The sequence below is a fragment of the Oryza sativa genome, chromosome 11, assembly GCF_034140825.1.
Source record: "Oryza sativa Japonica Group chromosome 11, ASM3414082v1".
NCBI classification, from domain to species: Eukaryota; Viridiplantae; Streptophyta; class Magnoliopsida; order Poales; family Poaceae; genus Oryza; species Oryza sativa.
The window spans coordinates 11,909,626-11,926,127 of record NC_089045.1 but is presented as its reverse complement, the minus strand read 5'-3'; the positions used below and the strand labels follow the sequence as shown (position 1 = coordinate 11,926,127).

General features: G+C 43.2%; 2 protein-coding genes across 10 annotated transcripts; both read left to right on the top strand.

Annotated features, from left to right (window-relative positions):
- On the top strand, positions 1-9,343 carry LOC9267506 (glutathione S-transferase T3). Of its 9 annotated transcripts, none has more exons than XR_010737263.1 (6): positions 1-455; positions 2,540-2,584; positions 3,610-3,900; positions 6,071-7,035; positions 8,892-8,960; positions 9,123-9,343. XR_010737263.1 is itself a non-coding variant. In NM_001424236.1 (4 exons), exons 3-4 carry the CDS (start codon positions 4,864-4,866, stop codon positions 7,032-7,034), a joined length of 1,305 nt encoding a protein of 434 aa, NP_001411165.1. In that variant the 5' UTR covers positions 1-455; positions 3,610-3,900; positions 4,164-4,863; the 3' UTR covers positions 7,035-7,543. The 9 variants fall into 9 exon arrangements, 3 of the variants coding, with proteins under 3 accessions (NP_001411165.1, XP_066161168.1, XP_066161169.1); NR_188193.1 differs by lacking the exon at positions 2,540-2,584 and adding an exon at positions 4,164-5,204 and having other exon boundaries at positions 9,123-9,312; XR_010737264.1 differs by lacking the exon at positions 2,540-2,584.
- A 3,929-nt stretch (positions 9,344-13,272) lies between these two features.
- On the top strand, positions 13,273-15,679 carry LOC112936098 (flavonoid O-methyltransferase-like protein Os11g0303600). Its single transcript, XM_026021513.2, has 2 exons — positions 13,273-14,174; positions 15,157-15,679. Exons 1-2 carry the CDS (start codon positions 13,347-13,349, stop codon positions 15,451-15,453), a joined length of 1,125 nt encoding a protein of 374 aa, XP_025877298.1. The 5' UTR covers positions 13,273-13,346; the 3' UTR covers positions 15,454-15,679.
- The last annotated feature ends 823 nt before the right edge of the window (positions 15,680-16,502 follow it).

Below are 16,502 nucleotides of genomic sequence, written 5' to 3'. Positions count from 1 at the left end.
AGAACTCAAGCTCTGAGATCTTTTTCTCTCTCTCCTCCCATGGCCGATCGTCGACATCGTCGGTCGATCTCCCCATCCGTAGCTCCTCCTTTCCTCTCCTCGCACCACCGGCTTCGCCTCCATCTGGCGAGTCCGTTTTTTCCCTTTCCCCTCTTCCCTACCCACTTCATCAAGCCACCACAGCCACTTCTCTTGCCGCCGGAGATAAGCTCTTCTACTCGCTGTTCCGGCCATCTCCCTCGCTCCCTCTGCTTGCCACCGACCTCCCCGGATGCGCAGTGAGCGGGAACATGCGTGGCCGATGACGTCGCCGCCCTCCAGCCACCGGAGCGCCGCCGCCCCGCTCGCCTTCTCCTCTCTCTTCTCTCGGCTCTCTCTGGAACCGAGAAAAGGAAGACGAGAAGAAGGAAGAAGAAGGAGAAAAGAAAAAGAAAAAGAGAAAGAAAGGCTGACAGGTGGGCCCATGAACAGTACATTTTCGTCTTTTCTAGATTTAATTCAAATTCCAATCTTTAGAAGCCCATATCTCCTAAACCGTAGATCTGATTCTAGTGAAACTTGGACCTAAATTTATCTAAATTCAAACCCTACTTTTGATACCAAATTTGCTATTTAAAGATTTTATTTGAATTTCTTTAATTTATTCAAATATCATTTGAATAAATATTTGATTTAAACTTATAATTGAAACTTATATTCACCTTTCAATTATTTCCTTTTATTTTCAAAATACCCTTTAGCCACTAAACAACCACCGTTTGGAACTTTACACCTTCCATGGGGACGTTCGCACGGTCTACTGACCCCGACGTCAAAACGTTGGTTGTAAAGTCTGACAAAACCCAAACCTAACGTCAAAGTGTTGCTTCTGACACCTTACGCCTCAATGCGTATAACGATCAGAGCTTCACTATTCCCTCGACCTCCACTGTACGCCACACAGTTTGCTCTCAAGCTCTGTGTGATCCTAGCCGCTCCGCCGCCACTCACGGTTGTTGGAGTAACACTTCCACCCCTCTAAACCTACACAAACTTCCTATCCCTCTAGCCATAACATTGTCTGCTGACATTGGCTAGACACCAAACCTAGTCGTCATACTACCCAATTCTATGACGACTAGTAAATACCCAAAACCCTTGCCGATGTTTATCCTACCTCGATATCGGCTTAATCAAATGAAACCCTAGCCAGCCTGCTATCCAAACTCCATACCAACTATTTACCCTCCAAACTACCCATAGCTTAAACATGAAATACGAGCCGATATGCTATTTCAGCATCGACTCGAGAACAACTAAACCCTAGCCACTATTCCACCAAAGCCTAATCTTGATTCCCTCTATAACCTAGCCTCCAACCCCTTAGAGCCTACGTATAAAATACTAGCTCAATAACCCATTAAGGAGATATTTATACCCCCAAACCTAGCCTTTCTCGCTCTTCATCGTTTTCTTGTTATTTTATGGCTTTTATTGAATTTGGTTCTCTCTCTTCTTTAATAGAGTCTATTTTATTCTGGATGGCAACCTGTGGTATTTCGAGCATCGGATAATCAGGTTGCCTATCTTGGATTTATTTGTGTTGGAGCAAGGCAAGTTATCATTACTCTCCTTTGAGCATAATTATCCTATACTCTATAGTTTTATTCTATGCATTAGCCATTCATGATTTTGAATGCATAACTTGAACATATAGCAAACTAGATATATGCTAGATTTTGCTTAGCCATGCCTAGTTAGATTGCATAAAAATATAACAAACTTAGATTGGGACAATACTTAAGATTTGGTTGATTTCCGGGTGGCTAGTACTGTCTCGATCGATATAATTGCCACCAAATACTTATGTCAAATGAGTACGACTGCAGCTTCTAGAATGGGGATAGACCTAGTTATTAGGTTAATTAACAATGTGGTACCTCTGTACAGTGGTTCTTATATGTAAGTCCTCGCGAAGGAGGCAAACTTATGCCGCGAAGGGCAAATGTGATATTTACCGAGGCGCAGGTAAATATCTTGATTATATTGCGATCGCTGTGTGTGTATATTGTGAAAACCTAATTGAGATGACGTGGGGTCTCTCAACCAGTTCTCTCTAAAAACCTCGGGAACGCCAGAACTCCTCTCGCTGCTGATAACGTTACGTTCAGAGCGCATGGGGACTAGAGTTCATCGAACAGGTGCCACTATTGTTAATAACCTAAGGCTGGGCTACGACTAAGCTAATGAATATTGGCAAGTCGTGGATTGCGGGTAAAGCGTACATTTACTGCAGTAAAGTATAAATGAATCTATTCGAATAGCCGTGCTCACGGATTGAGTATCGGGACTCATATGGTATTTGGTTAGAAACCTAATTCAAGACTTTACTAAATACTGTTGCATAAAGACATCCCAGGCTTTCTTCCTCTATATTCTCAGCTTTCTGCAATTGAATCTAGCTCTACTCAAATATTACCATTTCATACATTCATTGTTGATTAATATAATAGCTTGCTGAGTACGTTGTACTCACCCTTGCTTCAACCTCCTTTTTCAGAGTCCATTAGATGTTCTTGCCGAAGTCAGGAGTTCAATCACATAAGTTAATTCCCTTTTTACTTAATCTTCAAGTCTAGGTTATTTACATGGTTTAAGTCTATAGTAAAACAACAGAGTTAGGTCATTCTAAAACTTCTGCTGTAATAGTTAGCCACAATCTCGTAAATACCCTATTACTTTATGTAATAATATCTTCTTCAAAGCTATGTCTAAACGTATGCAAAGACGATCCAGATTGTTGAAGCTGTATCAACTTACTGATCCAGGGCTTGATACAGTTAAATATGTCGGTTTCCGAATTATTAGTTTTGGGACCCAACAATGGCGCGATGCGCATGGTCAGTGTGCGTGACAAATAATGTCTCATCGTTGCGTTCGGGCATATGATATGAGATGTATTTGTCTTATCGTTGCGTTCGGGCATATGATACGAGATGTATTTGTACTATATCCATTGCAATTTTCATGATTCTTAAGATTCAACAAAAATAACTACCAAAATAGTCTTCTTTTAGCCTAGATTTCTTAGTGACGAAATTGATTTCACATTCTTTCTAATGATTATGCTTTATGTGCAAATGTTTTTTTTCCAATTTTTAGGGATATTGACATATAGTCGTTTCTCTAGGGAAACAATATTGTCAATAATCGCTGTGTGCGATTCGAAAGATAGTTCAAATCTTTTCACAGATTGAACTTGTCTTGCATCTCTCAATTTTGTATTTTGTGATGCTTCTTTTCACAATGTTTATTTCCTCTTCAACATAGGCTATACAAATTGTCTATGGAAATAAAGTAAAACATCACTATTTCATAATAAGGAGTAATAATTTATAATATAACTAAGTGTAATAATATCAAAAATAAATTCTAGCCATGCATGACAAATCACGGAATAAATGTTGTACTCTCATAGAGCTTATAAAACCATTATTTAAAGTTGTTCATAATGCAACCAAGCCAAATCAAAATAAGCACATTATGCCCTCAAACAGAATAAATAAGTGTTTAGCACCACAAACATTTGCTCCTGCCTGACATTCTCTTCACGTGTTATGCCTGTTGCAGCGGCAAAGATGTGGAGTGGAGTAGTAGTGGAGGGAGTTGCCGTGGCGATGACGATGACGTGCTTGGCCTTCCTCTTGGTCTAGAATATGTCGATGATGTGCTCGGGCTCCTCACAGATACGGCTCCAGCAGCCCCATGTGCCACACCTGTAGAATGTGTGGTCTTGCTAGTTGTATGGCTTGTAGTCGTGGGATGTCTTGGCTTCATGCATGCACTTGCCTTCCTGTGCTCCCTACGCATCTGGATCATTTTCTGTTGTAGCCGACGGCGCTCCGTGGATGCGCATTTGAGGTGAGAAAAACATTATATATGCCGGTTTTTACTATTCCGGCACTATAACCTATAGCGCCGTATCCTTTATTTGTTTTTTAGTAGTGTTTCTCTCTTATTCTCTCTCTATTTTTAAGCTATGCTATGTGGTAGATTGAGAGTGTTTTAAAAACATCGCACGTCAGCTTAACTGGGTATTTTATATTGATAATATTTTTTGAACAAAGAATCCTATATATCTATACAATTGATCCCCACTAAGTATCAATGATGCTATTTTCCAGCCCTATGGTGAAGCCACGTCACTTCAATTAATTTTAGCCATCAGATTAGATTTGTCTGTCCGAGATTTCTTCTTTCTCCACCATGCACAACCTATATGGCCTTTTCTGTATCCCAATGAACATTGCTGCGAGTAGGACAGCCCAGCAATTTCCCACCAGGCCATTTATTCCTCAGTTTCTCTCCCCTACCAACCGAGGAAGCCGAGGAGCTTCGCGTTAGGCCAGTCACAATGGGTGTTTCATTTGAGTGTCATGCGCATTTAATACAGTGACAAGTCAGCAAAAGAGCAATATTTGCATGAAATGGGTAGGAGAGAGAGTAAACTCGTTTCACCATGGTGACACGAGATAGCGCCGTTTCCCAGGTCACTGAAACGGGGTGAAACAGCATTGAGAGTTCATCGTTTCACCTCCGGGATCCCGTGCGAGCGCTGCTCTTCGCCATCTTCGCGCGCATCGCCGGATTCTTCCCGCGCGAGTCCCCCATCTTCCCGCGCAGCACCTCCATGTTCCCGCCCCCAAAGCACTGGCTCGAAGCTTTTTTCCCCAATCTCACCTGCAACCCTAGCGCCAGACTCAGTCCCCATCGCCCCGTCCGTCCCATACCCTAGCGCAAGAACCACGAGCGGAGATTGCGGAGCTGGATCCACAAGTAGGTGGTGAATCCTGTCCATCTGCCGCCGTCCGCCGTCCAGCAGCCATGGATCCACAAGGAGGTGGTGGATCCCGTCTGAGCGCCGCCGGCAGAGGAGGGAATAAGCGTGGGGGCAAGCAGCTGGGCCTGAAGAGGTCGTCGGCGCCTGCTCCATCACCGGCAACAGCTCAGCCACCGCTGCCTGCAAGTTCCCCTCCTGAAGCTCCATCGCCGGCAACAGTTCAGCCGCCTACTCCATCGTCAAGTCCTGCTGTTGCTGCCCCCAGTTCATCCCCTGCTGTACCGATGTCAACCATGCCCCCATGGCCACCGCAAGGAGCAGGATGGGGCTCTGTACCCCCCAATTTTGCTTTTCTGCAAGGAAACCAACAAGGCCCAAGTTCATGGTATTTTCTCCTTGTCACAGATTATTCATTGTACACTATGATACATGATATGACTCTCTTCTTCATGCATTAGTAATTAGTTCCTGTTTATGCTCAATGAAATTTGTTAGAATCAGTATGTCAGTACATTGGTAATTTGATATATGCCTGAGTAATGAATAGAAAAAATGTAGTATTCAGTATGGATTGCAGTAATACTTTGTTAGTGAAAATTCAGTATTCAGTATGCAGTATGGATTGCGGCTTGTATAACAGAAATTGAAAGCAAAAGATTCAGTTTGCAATCTGGACAGTGTACTGTACAACATGTAATTCACATACGTAAAGCTTGTTAAATATCTCCTTGTCAGTACATTGGTAACAAATGCTTTGAGTGTAAATGCCAAGGGTATCATCCTAACATTGGTATATATTTTTAGCCTTCTGTATGGAATGCAGACATGGTCTTCTTTGCAACCACAGCAACAGCTTGCCCTACACTCTGTGCTGTCGTCATAGCTAACCAAATAACCTGTTAGTACTGATATATATGGTCTTCTTTGCAACCACAGCAACAGCTTGCCCTACATGGTCTTCTGTATGCTTGACTAAACTTGTTACTTGACATATATGCTTGACTGAACTTGTTGCTTGACTGAATTATTCCTTACACATACTGTAGTACTTGCTTGACTGAACTATGTCAGGATCTTATTAAAAAAAATCTATGTCAGCACTGCTACTATGTCAGGATCATCAGTATGATGCTTAAGTAACCTGTTAGTATGTCAGTACTTACTATGTCAGGATCATCTTCTGGAACTTACTATGTTTGATTTTCTTATGCTGCCATCGGTTTCAATTGGATTTGCTTCTTATGTTTTCAGGTTGTATCCTACAGAAGGCTTCGTAAATTTTCTCCAACAGAACTGTCTGCCGCAGCCACAAGAAGGTGAAAATTTTCACCTTGTTGGTCAGACTACCAACACAATGTCTACTCCACCACCAACACCCCAAGCTGCAGCTAACAATACAGTCCAAATTGATATTCATGAAGATGCAATCAATGATGCAAGTGCTAAAAAGAGAAGTTTGAGATATTGGACTCATGATGAGGAAGAGAGATTGGCTAGTGCTTGGTTGAATGCTTCTAAAGATCCCATTCATGGGAATGAAAAGAAAGGTGATACGTTTTGGAAAGAGGTTACTGATGAGTTCAACAGAAAAGGGAATGGGAAGCGTACAAGGGAAATAAATCAATTGAAGGTTCATTGGTCACGCCTCAAATCATCGATTGGAGAATTCAATGATTACTGGACTAAGGTAACTCAAATGAATACAAGCGGATATGACGATGACATGCTGGAGAAGGAGGCACAACAGATGTATGCAAATACATTTGGAAAGCCTTTTGCACTTGTGCATTGGTGGAAGATACTGAGAAAAGAGCCCAAGTGGTGTGCAATGATTGAGAAGGACAAAAACAAGGCTGAAGTGGTTGATATTCCAGATGAACAAAAGCGTCCCATTGGTAGAGAAGCAGCACAAGCCGAGCGCAATGGAAAACGCAAGAAGGACAGTATGTCAGAAGGAATTGTCATCCTAGGGGACAATATTGAAAAAATTATCAAAGTGACGCAAGATCGGAAGCTGGAGCGTGAGAAGGTCACTGAAGCACAGATTCACATTTCAAACGTAAATTTGAAGGCAGCAGAACAGCAAAAAGAAGCAAAGATGTTTGAGGTATACAATTCCCTGCTCACTCAAGATACAAGTAACATGTCTGAAGAACAGAAGGCTCGCCGAGACAAGGCATTACAAAAGCTGGAGGAAAAGTTATTTGCTGACTAAGGTTAGATATCTAATCTAATCTGAGCTGCACTATTATTTATAATAATTAAAGAATGCTGCAATATTTAGTTATATTGTCTGTATATCTGTGCTGCACTATGCAGTCAGCTGCATATCACGAATTTGTCAAATCTGAGCTGCATATCTGTGAATGGTGCAATATTTAGTTATATTAATTACCCAGTGTGAATGATGTATTGCTGTCAGTTTCACATATAGTATGAATGCTGCACTATGCAGTCAGTTTCACATGCAGTGTGAATGCTGCACTAGGCAGTCAGTTTCACATGCAGTGGGCGCCTATTTATGCAGAGTTTAGCCATCTCTCTACTCCTCTCAGAAACTCATTCCCTCTTTTCTCATACGAAGACCTCCTCCCTTTTATCTTTACTGTTTCTCTCTTCTTCAAAGATGTCTGAGCAAAATACTGATGGAAGTCAAGTTCCAGTGAACTTGTTGGATGAGTTCCTGGCTGAGGATGAGATCATAGATGATCTTCTCACTGAAGCCACGGTGGTAGTACAGTCCACTATAGAAGGTCTTCAAAACGAGGCTTCTGACCATCGACATCATCCGAGGAAGCACATCAAGAGGCCACGAGAGGAAGCACATCAGCAACTAGTGAATGATTACTTTTCAGAAAATCCTCTTTACCCTTCCAAAATTTTTCGTCGAAGATTTCGTATGTCTAGGCCACTTTTTCTTCGCATCGTTGAGGCATTAGGCCAGTGGTCAGTGTATTTCACACAAAGGGTGGATGCTGTTAATCGGAAAGGACTCAGTCCACTGCAAAAGTGTACTGCAGCTATTCGCCAGTTGGCTACTGGTAGTGGCGCAGATGAACTAGATGAATATCTGAAGATAGGAGAGACTACAGCAATGGAGGCAATGAAGAATTTTGTCAAAGGTCTTCAAGATGTGTTTGGTGAGAGGTATCTTAGGCGCCCCACCATGGAAGATACCGAACGGCTTCTCCAACTTGGTGAGAAACGTGGTTTTCCTGGAATGTTTGGCAGCATTGACTGCATGCACTGGCATTGGGAAAGATGCCCAGTAGCATGGAAGGGTCAGTTCACTCGTGGAGATCAGAAAGTGCCAACCCTGATTCTTGAGGCTGTGGCATCGCATGATCTTTGGATTTGGCATGCATTTTTTGGAGCAGCGGGTTCCAACAATGATATCAATGTATTGAACCAATCTACTGTATTTATCAAGGAGCTCAAAGGACAAGCTCCTAGAGTCCAGTACATGGTAAATGGGAATCAATACAATACTGGGTATTTTCTTGCTGATGGAATCTACCCTGAATGGGCAGTGTTTGTTAAGTCAATACGACTCCCAAACACTGAAAAGGAGAAATTGTATGCAGATATGCAAGAAGGGGCAAGAAAAGATATCGAGAGAGCCTTTGGTGTATTGCAGCGAAGATTTTGCATCTTAAAACGACCAGCTCGTCTATATGATCGAGGTGTACTGCGAGATGTTGTTCTAGCTTGCATCATACTTCACAATATGATAGTTGAAGATGAGAAGGAAACCAGAATTATTGAAGAAGATTTAGATCTAAATGTGCCTCCTAGTTCATCAACCGTTCAGGAACCTGAGTTCTCTCCTGAACAGAACACACCATTTGATAGAGTTTTAGAAAAAGATATTTCTATCCGAGATCGAGCGGCTCATAACCGACTTAAGAAAGATTTGGTGGAACACATTTGGAATAAGTTTGGTGGTGCTGCACATAGAACTGGAAATTGAGAATCAGTAAATGTAATTATTTTATTTTTCTTGTAATTTATATATCTATGGTCCACTTGTAAATTTCTGAATGCTCATCGCCATATTTTTTAATCTCTGCAGGTTCCAATCTATTTACAGGTTCCCTAAAAAAAAATCTATTTGCAGGTTCCAGTCTGTTGTCTTCACAATGTAAGTTCTGAGAATCAAATCACTATGTTTTTCTCTTTTTTGGTAGCTACAGGGTGTTAGAACATGTGTTATTTTCTTTACTATGCAATTGTGATCCTCCAATATTTATCTACTGCATGTGTAAACCTGTTTGTCATGTCTGAACTACTTTCATTTGTACAGGGTGAAAGAATCAATGAAATCTATGGGTGCATCGTCAATTTGCCTCCAGTTACCTGCTTGTCATCGTCATTTGTAGCTTAGTTCTGTCATATTTCACCTCGAGTTAACATCTATTCAGTTATCTAAACTTTGCTATGTAGTGAACTTGGTTGAATGGTCATTTAAATTTATCAAGTGAACAATCGTACCTATCTGTGCTGAATGCATGTATTTTGTTTTGTGTTCAAGTGGCTACACACGTTTGTGTTACATACGATCCCACTATGTGGCTGGAATTAAATGCCTTGAATTTGCATTGGAAACGCTAGAGTGAAACACAGCATTGAGAAGGTCTGTTTCATTGTACGTTTCAACTTGTTTCATCTTCGTTTCAGCTGATGTGGCGTCTGGGAAACAGTGTAATGAAACACTGCATTGTGAATGGCCTTACTAGGCCGCCGCTGCTAGCATCTTTCCCGTCGTTTCCTCTACAATGGAATCCGAGACGACAGCCTCACCTGAAACTGTTACACACGCCTTCACTTCAACAAACTGATTGGGGGCATTTATTTACCGAAGCTGCAGCGGCGCAGTAATGGCCTTCAGCCTTCTTCTCAATCTCCCTCCTCCCTGTCCTCCTCAGCTTCTCCACATGAGAAGTACTAATCATTAAGTTATCCTCTTCTTTATAAACTCCCTGAAGGCGGCTCCATTGCATATGCCGAAAATCTCTGTCTGTCTATCTCTGAACTAATGCAAACTGGATTGCAAATTTTCATTTCACTGACAAATTTTCACGTTGGAGGAATTTCCATTCCGGTGGGCTTTTCTTGCTGGTGCTGCAGGCGCCTGGATGGTTAAATTTTCAATGATATTTTTGGTATATGTAGAAGAAAATGCATAATCCACGTTGTTTTTCTGAAGAATTGCACCGCTCCTGTCGTCCTCAAGCATTCTGTGTTTGTACCTTGGTATGTGCTTCCTACCGAGGATGGATCATATATGCTTAAAATTCATCCTCCTTGTCCAGGTTTTAATGAGTTCTCACACCTATTTGGCTATTTTATTAGATTGATTCAGTTGTCCGTGCCAGATTATATGCAGATTTTACTGTGCGTCTAAGTTGTTTTTCACATATTGTAGGCTTAAAGGAGATGTAGACGTCTTCGTCACTAAAGTTAATGCTTACAAATATATTCTCTTAAATCCCTAATCTGTTTTTACTCAGAAGGACTAGCTAGCTACTCAGTATTTTTTTTATTTAGGGTTACCATTAGCTGCATATGTAACTCTGATTTTGTTGAGATTTACTTTACCGTTCAATATTAAAACTGGAATACTGTGGAGGGTTCCAAAGCAGCCCTAGCTGCAACTACACCGATGGATATAAAAGGTTTCTTTGCAAAACCCCAGGACCTGCTTTCTTAATTTGTATCACGAGCAAAACCGAAACATCAATTTTCACATGCTCTGCCAGTATAATGAGCGATGTAATGGATCGAGTGATTATTCCTATAATAACAGTACACAGGGTTCAATATTTCAGAATGGAACTTCTGGAATTTCACCCCTGCAATAGGATATTACGGCCAAAAATTTGAGTATTTTTAGTTAACGAAAATTCATTCAACTTTCAACTTTTTCAGCCAGAAATTTCCACAATTTCGCTTCTATCAGTTCCCACTGAAATATTTAGATTTTCAAGTTGTAGATTTTTTATTTTTTTTGCAATTTCAAACTTGCAGTACACTTGGTTAGTTTTGCAAGCTTAATTTGACTATAAAATAATTTCGATTTTAAATATGTTGAAAGATCTTAACAAAATTTTAAATTTGTTGAAAGTTCCTGTTTTCGTTTAAGAAGAAGAGAGGTGGCCTAGTTTTTAGGGAAAACCGGGCCCGAAAACCTCACAAGTGCGTGGTTAATTAAGGGAAACCGGCCAAAGACCCACATGAGGAACTACTGAAGTTCGAAACAAAAGTCATCGTTGCCAAGCTCAGAGGAGCAGCTCCGACTTCTTAAGAACAAACTACGAACTAGCTAGGCGACCACAATGACAACGTAGGGCAGGGTCTTCCAAACGAAACCTCCAAGGAAAAGCGTCAGAGAACACAAACAACGTCCGTCCAAGAATCGGAATAAAGTTTTCACCCGAAGAAAAGGAGAGCAAGCAACAACGCCTTCAGGAAGGGAACGGCGCCCACAGGCGTCGACGTTATCAGCCGTAGTCCAAGACCAAGCAGGGCTTTCACCCGTGCTCTTGCTCCCTGACAACCACGAAACCAAGGCCGCCACAATGCTTCACAACCCTTAGACGCTTCCAAGGACGAGAGAAGGGGGTTATTGTTGCCGAGCTTGCCACTGCAAGAAGCTCCGACTCCACCCCCAACTCAACCACACGGTTGCGCCACAAGAGCTTCGAGCACCACACACCTCGCTGCTGCAAGGACTTTGAAGGCGCTGACAGAGTGGACGGTCTTCCGATCTTCACCAAGCAGAACCTTCCAACCAAACCCGTGTCTCTCTCCTTAACATGGGGCACCCCACGACTGAAGTAGGCCAGTCTAAGAGGTGTAGGGTCTCCAATGGACGGGAGGAGGGAACAACAACCAGTTGGGAGGAACCCTCGCCGTCGACCAGGACACTGACCACACTGCTGATCATCGTGTCCCACGGCTTTCCAACAAGCAAAACTGCAGCAAACGATCGGCCTCTCCAAGTGGCGACTCCACCTAACGGCACCTGCTGCGCCTCTCCGGCCATCTTCTTTTTCAGCCTCTCCACCGGCCACCTCTACTAGCACCTTCTGCCGGCCTCCCCCAACTCCACTGGCCTCCCCCAACTCCTTATGGCCAGCCTCCTCCCTCCGAGCATGGAGGCGACCAGATTCGGCATAGGCCGGATTGACCGCCTCCTCCACCTGCCGGCTACCAGCTTCTCCCAACAGCCAGCCAACTCCACCACTGCGCCTCCTCCAACTCCACTCCCGTCGGCCTTCCCCTTCTGGATCCAAGGTGAAGGCAGCCAGATCCGAAACCGGTTGACCGCCCCTCCATATCCGGCCACACCCACACCGCCACATGCCGATTCCAACTCGCCGCTGCCTCTTCTCACCGCCTCCACCCCGCTGCTATCGCTGGAGCAGCTCGCCGCCGGGACGCCGCAGCTGCCGCTAGGACGTCGTCCCTCATCCCCTGCGCAGGAGAGGACTCGTCGCTTCACGGCTGCCTACCCCGCCGCCGCCGTCCTTGCTCGCCGAGCCATGGCTCGGCCCCGCTTGCTCTGGCGGGGGCGAGGTGGAGGATGGAGGGGGAAAGCGGCGGTGGCTAGGGTTTTTTCCGCCCGCCCAGTCGCCCGCGATGGGAGCGACGCAAGCAGGAAAGACAAGTTTTTTACAACGCATGGGGAAAGCAATCAATCTTTATAACAGTCCGCAGTAACACATAGGGAATTATCTAGTTTTATTTATAGCTAGGTTTAGCAGCGAGGCCTCTAAATTATAGATCCGGTCTGGTAGGGAGGGGGTCAATTGATCAATATGGCTGATGCTCCGATTCTCTAGTGCCAGTTTCATATGAATTCGTGTGATACTCAAGATGAAGTGAAGTGACTGCTGAAATAGAAAGAACTCGATCCGTCCCTAGAAATCACAGGACCATAGAGATAAGCACAGGGAACAGTACGTCGAGTGCAGAACTGTCGCTGCTTTTACTCGTAGATGGCTTCTTTTGGGCTCTATCGTATCGGCGTATCGCCATGACGGTGCACACATGTAAAAATAAATAAATAAATAAATTAAAATCAACTACCAAATCTAACTATATAAACGCCATTAATTCGGCCATTATAAGAGCAAGTTTAATAGTACAGCCAACTACTAGCTCCAAATCATCTATAGCCAATATTATAATCAATTCATACAATAGTTGCTTACTATACTATTAATATCTGATCCTACCTGTCATACACACAGTACGTCTTGAAGTCCGTGCTGCAGCTGGCTACAGATTTGTAGCCCGCTGCTTATCTCTCTCTTTCTTTATCTCTTTAAAATATGTTTGTAGCTGGCTTATAGCCTGCTATTGTACCTACTCTAAGCAATATATTTTCTATCTCCACGCTGAACACGAGCCACGGTAGAGTCACTGCTCACAGCTTCACTGTATTTAAACCCCAGATGCTCACACCCATGCTAATATAACAAACAGACCACAGACCAGAGTGAGGCTAGTACATCTCATTTCAATGGCAGGTCAGGCTCCCAACATGTTGGCACCACCGACCGACGACGAGCTGCTGCACGCGCAGGCCGACCTGTGGCGCCACAGCCTCTACTTCGTCACGTCCATGGCGTTCCAGTGCGCCGTCAAGCTCGGCATCCCCACCGCCATCCACCGCGCTGGTGGCACCGCCTCGCTGCCCGACCTTGTCGCCGCCCTGTCCCTCCCGCCCGCCAAGCTCCCATTCCTCCGCCGCCTCATGCGGCTGCTGGTCCACTCGGGCGTCTTCGCCGCCGCCGACGACACCACCGGGTCGGCCGGGACGTACCGCCTCACCCCGCTGTCGTGGCTCCTGGTGGAAGGCGAAGGCGGGGCGCCCGTCGTCGACGGCCACCCGTGCCAGGTGCCCGTGGTGCTCGCCGGGACGTCCAGGCACTTCGTCGAGGCGGCGATGGGGCTCGCGGAGTGGTTCAGGAAGGACGTGCCGGCGGCCGCGCCGCCGTCGCCGTTCGAGGAGGTGCACGGCGCGGTGCTGTTCGACGAGAGCATGGCGAGCCTCCACCCGGAGGTCGACACGGTCTTCAACCAAGCTCTCGCGGCGTACGACCACTCGGGCTTCGCCACGGTTCTGAGGGAGTGTTCCGAGGTGTTCCAGGGGGTGCAGTCGCTGACCGACTGCCGCGGCGGCGATGGCGCAGCGGCGAAGGCCATCGTCGAGGCGTTCCCACATATCAAGTGCACCGTGCTGGACTTTCCCCGGGTGATTGGCAATAAACGCGGTGATGGTGTGGTGAACTATGTAGCGGGTGACATGTTCCGCGCCATCCCACCTGCTCAAGCTGTCATGCTCAAGGTAATTTGTAAAATTAATGCAACCGTTATCTTTCACCCACAAAGAAACTTGCACATATTGTGAGCCAGCTAGTGCTCCCTCCATTCCATAATATAATGCACAACTATTTTTTAAAAATGTTTTGTAATATTAGACATGCATCCATACAATTAACTAATAACTTATATCCACTAAATTATTATTTTTAAATCATCCACCCTCAAGATCTATAATTTTATTGGGTGCATGCATTATATTTATTAGGGTAAAATAAACTAGGATGTGATAATAAATTATTTCTTGATGTTTAGGTTAAGTGTGTTTATGCCTTATATTTTGGAATGGAGTGAGTACTATGACCTATTACTTCCTCAATTTTCAAATTAATTATAGGCCCATGCGTTATAACGGTTTTTCTATTTAGTTTAGTGATAGGATTCGCACTGGGTGAGTTTTTTTTATATACTATGGTTGGTTCTTTTATAGAAATACGATTTTTCACAGTTACATGAGGGAAGAGGTTTTTATGAGGAAGTGGAGGGGAGGACGATTCCCTCTTTTTAAGTATAGATATATGACTATACTGATTTCTAGCATGATGTTTGACCACTTTTTTTATTTAAAAATTTAGTATAAATATAAAATATAAGTCATGCTTATAAAGTACCTTTAATGAGAAAAATCAAGAAAATTTATAAATGATACAATTTTAAAATGAGATAAACAGTCAAACATTATTTTCTAAAGTCAACAATGTTATACATATAATAACAGAGGTAGTATATTCACGATAGACTTGAGAAGTAAACAAGTAATAGTTGAAAAATAAAAGGTTCATCTTTTGTTGCTATGTATTTCAATTTTATAGTTCCTGCAGAAGTTGTCAACAAAAGTTTGCGACTTCACCATAAAGAAGAACGGTTAACGACTAGAACTAAAAAAAAGAACTGTGTAATGCAAATTATAAGTTTGTTTAACTTTTTTGTGGCTTCATCTATGGTAGCTTGTGCTTCACCACTGGAGTGACGAGGATTGTGTGAAAATACTAACTCAATGTAAGAAAGCTATTCCAGCCCGCAAAGATGGAGGGAAGGTGATCATCATTGACATAGTGATTGGAGCTCCTTCTGGACCACTACTGGAAGCCCAACTCCTTATGGATGTGGGTATGATGGTGGCGACCAAAGGCCGACAGCGAGACGAAAATGACTGGCGTGATCTCTTCAAGAAAGCAGGCTTCAATAACTATAAGATTGTGAAAAAATTGAGAGCTCGAGCTGTCTTTGAGGTCTATCCGTAGGGTGCTCCTAAATACCATGGAGGATGTGATCTAAGTAAATAAATGAAGGGAGTGCATACTTTATGAAATAAAGTTTTATATACGTGAGCCTATGTCAAGCTTGGATTGTTAATATGTGTAAAGCATTCTGTGTTGAATGTTTCATGTCAGTTATGTCCAGTTGCTTTGTTTCGTGTGAGTTAATATGTCCAGTTGCTTACGTTAATGTGTAAAACTTTTGTTCATATATCTGTGGATGGATGGAATACTTTCAGCATGCAAACATGACAATTTGACATCACCTTCAACCAACTTCGTCCACCGACCATCAGTATTTGGGACACAAATTTGTTCGATAACACTGTCTTCAATAAAATTATACCATGTTGGAACATATCATATATCATTGCTTGCTTGCTTACTAACACGATGTAATTCAAATGGTAAAAAAACAAAGCTCCGATATAGTTTCAATTAGTACATTTTTGGTGACATTTTACCTTATGTCCGTGGTTGACGGCTGACCAGAATTATCCTACTTCCAATATTATAAGCAGAGGCGGAGCTAGAGCGAAATGAAGGGTGGTGCCACTTGTTTAATTTACTCTATTTTAGATCAAGTTTAAGCTGATATGAGTGCCTAAGTTTGTATTGAGGGGGTACATATATACATGCTAAAAACTTTTCTTGACCGAGTTCATAGGCACCCCCTAATATACGCTAGCTCCGCCCCTAATTATAAGCTGAGGTTTCTGTTTGTTGAATTTACCATACAAGATTTTGCATTTATTTCCTCTAATCTATTCCTGTTTCAAAATTTTACTTATTGTAATCAGTTCATCAAAACGACTTGAAAATTTTTCTAGTCCGGACAAATTTTAAGCTTTAAATTAAATACATTGATTTAGGGCATGTTTGGTTGACACGCCGAACCCCATGCCTGAGAAAAATTGAAGCCTGAAGGTGGCCTGAGAATTCATGGGTTCTTCTTGATCAGGCCATCTTACGCTTATGTGTTTGGTTGGAAGCCTGAGCCTCATAAGTCAAAAAATATGGTTTATGAACGAGAA

Excerpts from the sequence above, each read along its gene's own strand:
- LOC9267506 (NM_001424236.1), top strand. The coding sequence starts at position 4,864 with ATGGATCCACAAGGAGGTGGTGGATCCCGTCTGAGCGCCGCCGGCAGA. Across the intron at positions 5,205-6,070 it reads CAACAAGGCCCAAGTTCATG|GTTGTATCCTACAGAAGGCT; the intron begins GTATTTTCTCCT and ends TTATGTTTTCAG.
- LOC112936098 (XM_026021513.2), top strand. The coding sequence starts at position 13,347 with ATGGCAGGTCAGGCTCCCAACATGTTGGCACCACCGACCGACGACGAG. Across the intron at positions 14,175-15,156 it reads CTCAAGCTGTCATGCTCAAG|CTTGTGCTTCACCACTGGAG; the intron begins GTAATTTGTAAA and ends CATCTATGGTAG.